Genomic DNA, 10,021 nt, shown 5'->3' on the forward strand with positions numbered 1-10,021 from the left:
GGTGAATAAAGGGGGAGGGAGAGGATGGTGGGGACGTCCATCATGAAAGAATGGATAAAGTGATTTATGCTGGAAGAAAACCTAGTCATAGAAATCCTAGAAATCCAGAAACCTAGAAATCCAGTCATAGAGGCCACATGAACATATGAACTCATTCCTTGCTCTAACTAATTGACGTCAGCCTGCTTTGGTTATGAAGCTATTACCATTTTTTGGCTGGTATGTTGTTTTTGAATGTTGTTGGTGGTGGTACATTTCTTTTCCTTGACTTGTTTTATAAGTCCTATGGCTTAGTAGAGGTAAAATGGTTTTGAAAAGATGAAAGGAGCCTTTCCACGCAGCAGATTAAAGCTTACTTAGTTGGAGATCATGCAGTTAATGCAGAAAGGAGGTGGTTATATACAAATCATCTGCATCGCGCAAATCTCACTGTATTAGAAATTGTAAATGACTATGAAGAAAAATCTCCTGGTTGTGGTTCATAGAATAACTCACCAAAGTTTGGATGTTCACTGTTTTTCAATCACACTTCAGACAATTTTCCTGTTTTCAGTCTAGTACAAAATCTCAAACATGCTGCTTTATCTTGAAAGCTGGCAGGATGTCAGCAGCTCATTCAGACCACTTTTTCAAGGCTTGTATGAGTCAATGATCTGTTCTTCTGTGTGCAGCGTGTGAATCTAAGCTGGAACCGCAGATTAGCCATGTTGGGATTGTCATATCTGTCATCTTCTGCTTTCCAGCTTTTTAGGGTTTTCTGCTTGACTTTGTCAGAAAGATAGATCTTTAAAAGTAGGTTTTTCATTCTTACCGGTATGAACAACAATCATTTGATTTTAGTATCTGTTAGCAGAGGAACAGAAATCAACAAAATAGAGATGTTTACTTTTTACAGGAAGCAAATTCATTGTACTTAATAGCAGTAAATACACAAACAAAATAAATCAAAGATAGTAGTAGATAGGTAAAGACATTTATAATGGTACAAAAGATTTCTGTTTTCACTACATTTCACTACTATTCACTTCAAACTCTTTTTCAGCACAAATGTTTTTTGAGCATTAAATCAGCATAGATGATTTCTGAAGGATCATGTGACACTGGAGACTGGAGTAATGGCTGCTGAAAATTCAGCTTTGCCATCACATGAATAAATTACATTTTAAAATATATGAAAACCACAGCTATTTTTCGTGTGAATCTAAGCTGGAACCGCAGATTAGCCATGTTGGGATTGTCATATCTGTCATCTTCTGCTTTCCAGCTTTTTAGGGTTTTCTGCTTGACTTTGTCAGAAAGATAGAACTTATCTTTAAAAGTAGGTTTTTCATTCTTACCAGTATGAACAACAATCATTTGGTTTTAGTATCTGTTAGCAGAGGAACAGAAATCAACAGAATAGAGATGTTTACTTTTTACAGGAAGCAAATTCATTGTACTTAATAGCAGTAAATACACAAACAAAATAAATCAAAGATAGTAGTAGATAGGTAAAGACATTTATAATGGTACAAAAGATTTCTGTTTTCACTACATTTCACTACTATTCACTTCAAACTCTTTTTCAGCACAAATGTTTTTTGAGCATTAAATCAGCATAGATGATTTCTGAAGGATCATGTGACACTGGAGACTGGAGTAATGGCTGCTGAAAATTCAGCTTTGCCATCACATGAATAAATTACATTTTAAAATATATGAAAACCACAGCTATTTTAAACTGTAATAATATTTCCCAATATTACAGTTTTTACTGTATTTTTGATGCAGCCTTGGTGAGCATAAGAGACTTCTTCCCAAAACATAAAAAAAATCTGACTGTACTTAAGAATCTGTAGTCAATCCAGTGTTAGGGTTGATGTTGACTATGGATGCATTTATGCAATCTGTTGAACTTGAATGTCTATTTTTATGATCTATAAATGTTTCAGATACAAAAATAAGCATTTAATGATCATGAAACTATATTTGTCCTATATGTTGTAATACTATACACATCCTATACACTATACACTCATCGAACAAAACATCAGATCGACTGTAAGGCTTAAAAAGTACTTTTTGCTACATAGAGAGCAGTTGATCCTCCAGGCACAGGTTTGTGTGTCAGAGCACTCAGAGGTGGAACTTGATGTAGACAGATGATTTCAGAGCTTTTCCGACTTTTCGCTTTGGTACAGTTTAGTGTCCCTTCAGCAGTTCAGCAATGATGAGCTCCACTGTTGAGGCCGGAAAAGATAACCAAGAGCATGAAATGGTCTCTCATCCCTGTCCAGCCCTTGCAGACACGCTCTTCTTAAGCCAGGCAGATAGGCTTTATACACAGGCATCAACTCAGACAACAGCACTTGGTCGATTGTGTAGCAAAATGGGATGCTTTGGATAAGAGCTTTGTGCTCCACTGTGCGGCTGTCCATGGTGCTGAAATCCCTTTCAGAATGAGTCTAAATGTAGTGGTTACGAAAAGAAAATATATTTCGTTTTCAGCATATTTAATGTTTATATTATTCATATATTTAATTCACTTTATATTATATTATATATCTATATAAAATGTAACATTTAAAATTTATTATAAGATGGATAGATGGATAAATATTTAATTAAATGAGAAGTACCACATTTAAAAAAAAAAAATGTTAACAGTATTTTTACAACATTGATGATGACAATAATTATTTTTGTCTTTATCTTTTTCAGCTGGCCCAGATCCTGCCCACAGAGGAGAATTTTCTATTATGCTTCAGACAGTTTGTGGGATCCAGTGCAGAGTTTATGGCAGTATGTAACAGTGATAATGTTTTTGCCGTATCTTATTTGAATTGATATCGACTGTCACCTCTCTGTGCATATCAGAAATTTGACTGACATGATTAATAACAATTATTAATGTCTTATTGTAAAAATGAAATATTTTTCAGTAGCTGAGGTGCCTTTGTGTGCATCTGAGTGAAAGAAAGACAGAGAGAGCTAGAAAACTCTATTTGCAGTAGGTTATCCATTATGAATGGCCTGCAATACATAAAGGAACACAGCGTGTATATGTGTGAGTAACTGGGTTAATGGAGGATCATTTGTACAACATGGTGATTTTGTAAATAATACAAAACATGTTCATTCTTAGTTGTAGAAGAGTTGTAGAAGACATGATGAAGGTGTTTTGCTAGCATTACAGAGGACAACACACACATATGCAACACACATCCTAGTAAATCATGGCAGGTTTTTCTTCACTTTAGATCAGCTCGCCAGTAATCCCAGTGTAATTCCAAATACCAGATTCACTGGTTTAATCAAGATGACAATCACATACAAATCAGAACAATTTGGATTGAAACCCTGTCCGTTTCACCTTTGCAGGGGAGAGGATCTGTACATATATACGTGTGGGAATTGTGGAGGTGTCTTAATACTATTGTTTCATTTTTCAGGCATGGAGAAAATACGATACTGACCGTAGCGGATACATTGAAGCCAATGAACTGAAGGTATAACTCGATAGGTCACACAGAACTTCCTATAGCTATTATAGATCCATTGCTAAATAAAATAATTTATTTTCCCCAGGGCTTTCTCTCAGATCTGCTGAAGAAAGCAAACAGACATTACGATGACAAGAAACTGAATGAATATACACAGACCATAGTGAGTAGACACACACAATTCACACACAAACACACACATACACAGCCACTCTTTAATTTGTGCTTTTTTTCTGCAGCTTAAAATGTTTGACCTGAATGGTGATGGGAAACTGGGATTGTCTGAGATGGCTAGGTGAGAAGGCCTCTTGAGTGAGTTGAAGTGAATGCGTATTAATACAATATTTTATAAAATGTTATATTTTGTGTCTTCAGACTGCTTCCTGTGCAGGAGAATTTTCTGCTTAAGTTTCAGGTAAGATGGAGAAGTGTTAGATTCAATTCAACTTTATTACCATAGTCTAGAGTACAAGTAAAGTATTCCTGCAGCTCAGAACAGCAGAGAGCAAGAATAAGATCATGGGTTTGATGCAGGGAATGTATGAACTGTTTACATATGTCATTCCCAGGGAATGCAAAGTTTTTTTTTGTTTGATTAGTTATGTAAATGTAAGTTAATGAAAACCAAGAGTGCAAATACTAATATTACAACTTGACCAGTGAGGAACAAATGCCAGTACACTCACTGTAGATCACTGTAGCATGTGCTTTAGAGTAATACTGTGTAAAACGGAGTTCACCTTTATTTTTTTAGCACTTTATACAAAAGAGATTTTTTTCTCTAAACAGGAAAGTATCAGAGTCAATGATGCACACTTCTAAAATGAGGCAAATTGGTTGGTTCGGTTTAGTTCAATAACTGTGAAAAGTTCATTCATTATGAAACAATTTCAATTCAGCTGTAAGCAACTCTTGTCTTTATTCAGTTTAATGTTGATTCAGTTCAGTTCAATAATAGAGTCGATGCTGCAAAATTCATGAATTATGAACAAATGGAATTCAGCTATAAAGCAGAAACCAATAGTGTCATTAAGTTCAATTCAGTTTAAGTTTTGAAAACTGTGATATACTGGCAATTGTTTGCAGTTACAGTAGAATCGCAGTAGCTTAAAGTCAGGGCTAGAAAAAAAATTGATTAGATTTGCAATATGGCAATAGCATTTTTAGAGCAGCAGATCAAATGCATGTTTTGTGCTAAAGAATGTGTATTTGGGTACATAGGTTTATTTGTGTGTGTGTGTGTGTTTGTACTGTATGTGTGTTTATAGGTTTTGTCTGTGTCTGAATTTGACGGCAGATTGGTAACTGATTTCTGCCACAGAGCATGATAGGGATTACTTCAATCCTACTATAGTTACGATAATCTCCATAGATTATTCTTGAACCTGGAGATGTACTGATCTGACCCAGTCTCCCCACATTCACTGGGTGCTCTCTCTCTCTCTCTCTTTATTTTTCTCTGTCTCTCTTTTTTCCCCTCATCAAAACAACAGAAAATAGATTAAGACTGGAAGAACTGGTCTATGTTCTGTTTAGTCTCATAGCATTATCAGGGTCAAAATATGGTGACCAAGATGTCCTTTGCCATTTCAGTGATGAAAAAGATTTTATATATTCAATAGCCAGACATTTTACTAAAATATGTTTTGCTATATTTGTTAAGCATGCAATTATAAAAATATTATCTAAATATTAAATTAAAATAAGAAAATGCTCACTAAAAATTGTAAACTGATATAATACATAGAATAAAAAAGCAATGGTTTTGAGATGAATTAAATATTATTACTGTCATTATTGGAATTCTGTATTACACAAAGCCATTTTCTAAATTACTTTTATGTGCAACATTTGGCGTGAATGCATCACATTATTATTATATTATATTGGCATGTTTACAAATGGTATGCATGTTTTTATTTATTTTTACAGTAGCAATGATGCTATATGTTGCTCCACTGTTCTGTTATAATCCAAAGTATTAGAAGGACTATTTTCCAGTTATGAATATTTAAACGCTCAAAATAAAATCTGAAGTCAAATTAATATTACACTGTAACCCTCGATAGACACTGTATTTTGCACACACATGCACAGAGCAAAAACTAATGTCTCTTTCTTTTTCATCATCAGAATTTCAAACTATCTGCTGAAGAATTTGAAGCAATCTTCACCTATTATGATAAGGTCAGATAATGGGTATATTTCCTAAGTTTGTGTCCTTGTACATTTGTTTTGTGTTGTGGGTAAGTCATCCACACATGACCATATACACAAAAAACAACACTTTAGCACTGCTATATGATACACAACCAGAAATTCACTATCATGGTATCCTCTCAGATCCCATGTGTACATTATGGAGACGTCTTTTTCTTGTCAGTTTTCATCTGCAAGATTTATTTTTCCAAAAGTGTTATGTCAGATGTTAAATAGACTCTTAGAAAATGTATTTTTAATAGGTTTATGATTTAGGATGTAATATGTAAAACTGCTTCTTTTTTCCCTCAACAGGATGGAAATGGTTACATTGATGAACATGAACTGGATGCACTGCTGAGAGACCTCTACCAAAAACATAAAATGGTAACTTGATGTTAGTTGGGAATTAAAGGGGTCATATGATGCGATTTCAAGTTTTCCTTTCTCTTTGGAGTGTTACAAGCTCTTGGTGCATAAAGAAGATCTGTAAAGTTGCAAAGACTAAAGTCTCAAATCCAAAGAGATATTCTTTATAAAAGTTAAGAGTCAGCCACACCTACCTAAAACGTCGCCACCACTCACTCTAGGCCACCGTGTGTGATGCTGTGTTTCGTTGTGAAAGTGAAACTACTTTGTTTGGCCTTCCAAAAATGGACACGACTAGAAATCAATGGTTAAGTTGTATTTACAACACTGTTCCAGAACATTTCAACCCAAATATTCAGATGTGTGCAGCACATTTTATGGAGGACCGTTTCCTGATCCTGGTAGAGTAGACTACAATGCCGGCTGTTCTGACTCACAGACTGTAAGTAAGTTTTTTATATTTAAAGAGTTTTTATATTTTATATTTTATATATTTAAAGCGAGTTTTTTGGGCAGTGTAGAGTAGGGCTTGTAGTTTGTCATTTCTCCGATCACAAATGCAAACATGGTTTTATGTTCTAAAACCAACGCGTAAAAAGACAGTATAAGTCATTATAATCCATAATTATGTCCCCACTTGATGCAACAAATGCCTCGTTTATAATGGGTTTTCATGTTTTTGAATCGTCACTCCGGCCTGACAGGGCATCATCACAATATGGTAGGGGTGTAACATTTCCGTCTCACGCTTGAGGTATTCAGCCAATCACAATGCACTGGATAGCTGGCCAATCACAGCACACGTCACTTTTCAGATCGATGAGCTTTGTAAAAATCGAGCGTTTCAGAAAGGTGGGGCATAGAGGAGAAACAATGTACAGTATGTGGAAAATAATGTTTTTTTTTTATCTTAAACCGCATAAACACATTTCATTACACCAAATACACAAAATAATGTCATTTTTAGCAGCATCATATGACCCCTTTAAGCATTCTGTTAAGTATTTTAATTGAAATTGTGGCACAAGAGCTGCATATACAGTACTATGGAAAAGTGTATTTACATACAATTTAATGCTGCACAGTTGAAAAAATGTCACAGAAGCTACAATTGCAGAAATAATGGTATGAAATGGTTTAAAATATAAAATTATGATGAATATAGATACTTAAAAATTATATTTGGAGTTGGTAAGATTTTTTTTGAGAAAAATTCATAAGATGAAGATTTTTATTTCAAATAAATGCTGTTCTTTTCATCAACTTTCTATACATCAAAAAGTTTCCTCAAAAATATTAAGCAGCACAACTGCTTTCAACATTCAATTATAAATGTTTCTTGAGCACCAAATCAGCATTTTAGAAAGATTTCTAAAGGATCATGTGACACTGAAGACTGGAATAATGGCTGCTGAAAATTCAGCATAAGAGACATCTTTCAAAAACTGAAATATTGAATAATACATTTAAAATTATATACTTACATACATAATCCTGCACTAATTCTGCATTTCAGCAATGAATATGGGTAGTCTGAATACATACAACACTTCTATGTGTTCTATGTTCTTTAGGTTGCTGACCCTCAAAACCTGTCTAGCTCAAAGAAGAGCATCATGGTGTTGTCTGACGGAGGAAAGCTGTTCCGCACAGAGCTGGAGATTGTGTTATGCAAGGATCCGTCAGTGTGAACTCTGAGCTCTTAGCGCTCACTTCCTTCACCCACCCCAATCTAGCCAAAGCAGGTGCATGTGGTGGCTCTGTTCCACCTCTTATCCTATCAAAGTTAATCAGCATCCACAACGTACTCCTCTCTCCGTGGCATGCCTTTCCCAAAGATATGGCTTCTTGATGTGTGCATCTCTTGCTCGTCTTTTTTATGTCAAAAACATGACATTGTGTATAATAATGGATATATGGTCTTATTCTCCTGCTTGTACCAAATCTTCAATTCAGTTTGTTACTTTTATGTATGCAGCCTGCTCTCTCTCCATTCCTCTCTTTCTCTCTATCTTTCCAATCTCTCCCATATCTCCTTTTTTGTTCCTAGCAAGACTGTACACTGTTCTGTTTTGCCAACACTGCTAAAAGAATAATTGAAATAAAAGATCAGATAATACGTTTACCTTCTAAACCATACTGTTTTTCTGCTTTAAAGGATCTGTCTAGCTTTTTCTTTAAATAAAGGACCATTTCCATATTTTCAGGTTATATTTTGCAAGATACAATTAATGCCCCTAATTTAATTATGGCTGTAACTGTTTTAGAAGCAGATAATGGTAATAACGGGCACTTATTATCGTTGTTCGGATGTGCCATCTTCTCAGGCGCACTGTGATCTCATTTTCCATTTAGATAAATCCAAACGCGGCTAACTTATCTTCACAGGCCTGCAAGAAAAGGCGTGCATCTTCAAGCCAAATCGAGCGCCGTAGCACAATGAAGTGTTTAGAGCTTATCTTTTTCATTTTCATAGTAGGAATGTTCTTTGTGCTTCATAAATCTCTGATATACAGGATAGAACAGGAAAGGGATTGTGGTGATGCAGACTGTTTTCTTGGCTTCAGTTGCTCAGTTTCACCCTGAATATCTTCCACAAAATTGTTATGCTTGTCCTGTTTGGATCACATGCATTTTGTTACATATTCTGAGAGGAGAGGGCAAACCATGGAAACCTTCCTGCAGTTTATCAACCCAGTTAACAGGGAACTTTGGCTAATGTTCTGGCAAGGTTATTCCACTAACATTAATTCAACCTTCATTTAGAATGATCTGATATTTGATATCTTAGTAATGTTTTCAAAACGGTAGCAAACAAAAACATTATTTATACATTGTTCATGGAATGTTTTTCCCCCGTAGTTAAATATTCATCTAAAATTATTTAAGTATTAGCTACTAATTCTTTCACAATGTTCAGAGAAGATTCAAAAGCAACAATTTTTTAAATAGAATATTACCTTAATTATTTAAAAAACATTTAATAAACAAATTCATAACTTAACGGGAACGTTCTTAGAACAAGTGTGTTAGTCGTGAATCCACCTATTAAATAGATGTGGAAACTAAAAGATGATGTTTTTTTTTCTTCGAACAGCTGATGTAATATCGTTTCATGATTTTTGTTTTGTGGCAGTTGTGATAGTTGCTCTGCCACTTACTGACTAGCTGTGCTACAAGACCTTGCGCAGTCTGAGAAGGCCATCAATTAAATATCAGCACTCTCATATATTTTTTAACAAGAGTGTTTAAAATAAGACTTGGCTCTGTATGGCCCAGCTCACAAAAAACAGCATGTGCACTTTAGACGCCTCTCGAGCACTCCATAGAGGTAAAGCACTCAGGACTGAAGCAGCAGAGATCTGTGGAAACTGATGGAAACAGACTGGAAGGCTCAAGATAGACCTCTAGTGGCTGATACCAAAACACCAGCATTAGTGCTTTTTACACTGGTGTGAAGGCATGATTATGTCATGATAGTGATGGTTTCCATGCTGTTTTTCAACTCAAACGATCCATAATTTACTTTTGGATATCTAAACTTATAAATGTGGTTTATACTATATACATTGCTGCTAGATGCACACCCTATGAGTCATTGAATGGGTTGTACTCTATGAATTATAGCTTGGATTCCCAATCTAGGCATCACATTTGCAATCATTGAAAATGCCTATGACAAGACCTATAGCTCAGTAATTTGACCAGTCTTCTCCACACGTACACGGGTATTTTTATAAAAGTTTTTAAAAAGTATAAAGTTAAAAAGTATAATCTCTGTCCACATGAAAACGCAAACGCATGCTATGAAGCACTGTCAAGAGCATGCCAAACCAACAGGTGGCGATATAATCTCAACCGTAAAGCCATGTTGGGCAATCAGAAGCCTGAAAAGGTCTCCAGTAGGCGGAGATAACAGCGCAGGCGCCGACGTCACAAGCCAAAAACTCCGGTTTCGCGGTCTACACGAT

General features: G+C 35.3%; 1 protein-coding gene across 1 annotated transcript in view; it reads left to right on the plus strand.

Moving 5' to 3' along the window:
• calb2b (calbindin 2b) overlaps positions 1-8,154 on the plus strand; it is a 10,958-nt gene extending 2,804 nt beyond the window's left edge. The window contains exons 4-11 of the mRNA XM_016248242.1: positions 2,701-2,781; positions 3,432-3,488; positions 3,568-3,645; positions 3,722-3,777; positions 3,858-3,897; positions 5,616-5,669; positions 5,997-6,068; positions 7,625-8,154. Coding sequence (XP_016103728.1) covers positions 2,701-2,781; positions 3,432-3,488; positions 3,568-3,645; positions 3,722-3,777; positions 3,858-3,897; positions 5,616-5,669; positions 5,997-6,068; positions 7,625-7,741 — 555 coding nt within the window. The 3' untranslated portion in view covers positions 7,742-8,154. The remainder of the gene's footprint in view (positions 1-2,700; positions 2,782-3,431; positions 3,489-3,567; positions 3,646-3,721; positions 3,778-3,857; positions 3,898-5,615; positions 5,670-5,996; positions 6,069-7,624) is intronic.
• The last annotated feature ends 1,867 nt before the right edge of the window (positions 8,155-10,021 follow it).

Source organism: Sinocyclocheilus grahami, unplaced genomic scaffold (assembly GCF_001515645.1).
Source record: "Sinocyclocheilus grahami isolate Dianchi unplaced genomic scaffold, SAMN03320097.WGS_v1.1 scaffold24.1, whole genome shotgun sequence".
NCBI classification, from domain to species: domain Eukaryota; kingdom Metazoa; phylum Chordata; class Actinopteri; order Cypriniformes; family Cyprinidae; genus Sinocyclocheilus; species Sinocyclocheilus grahami.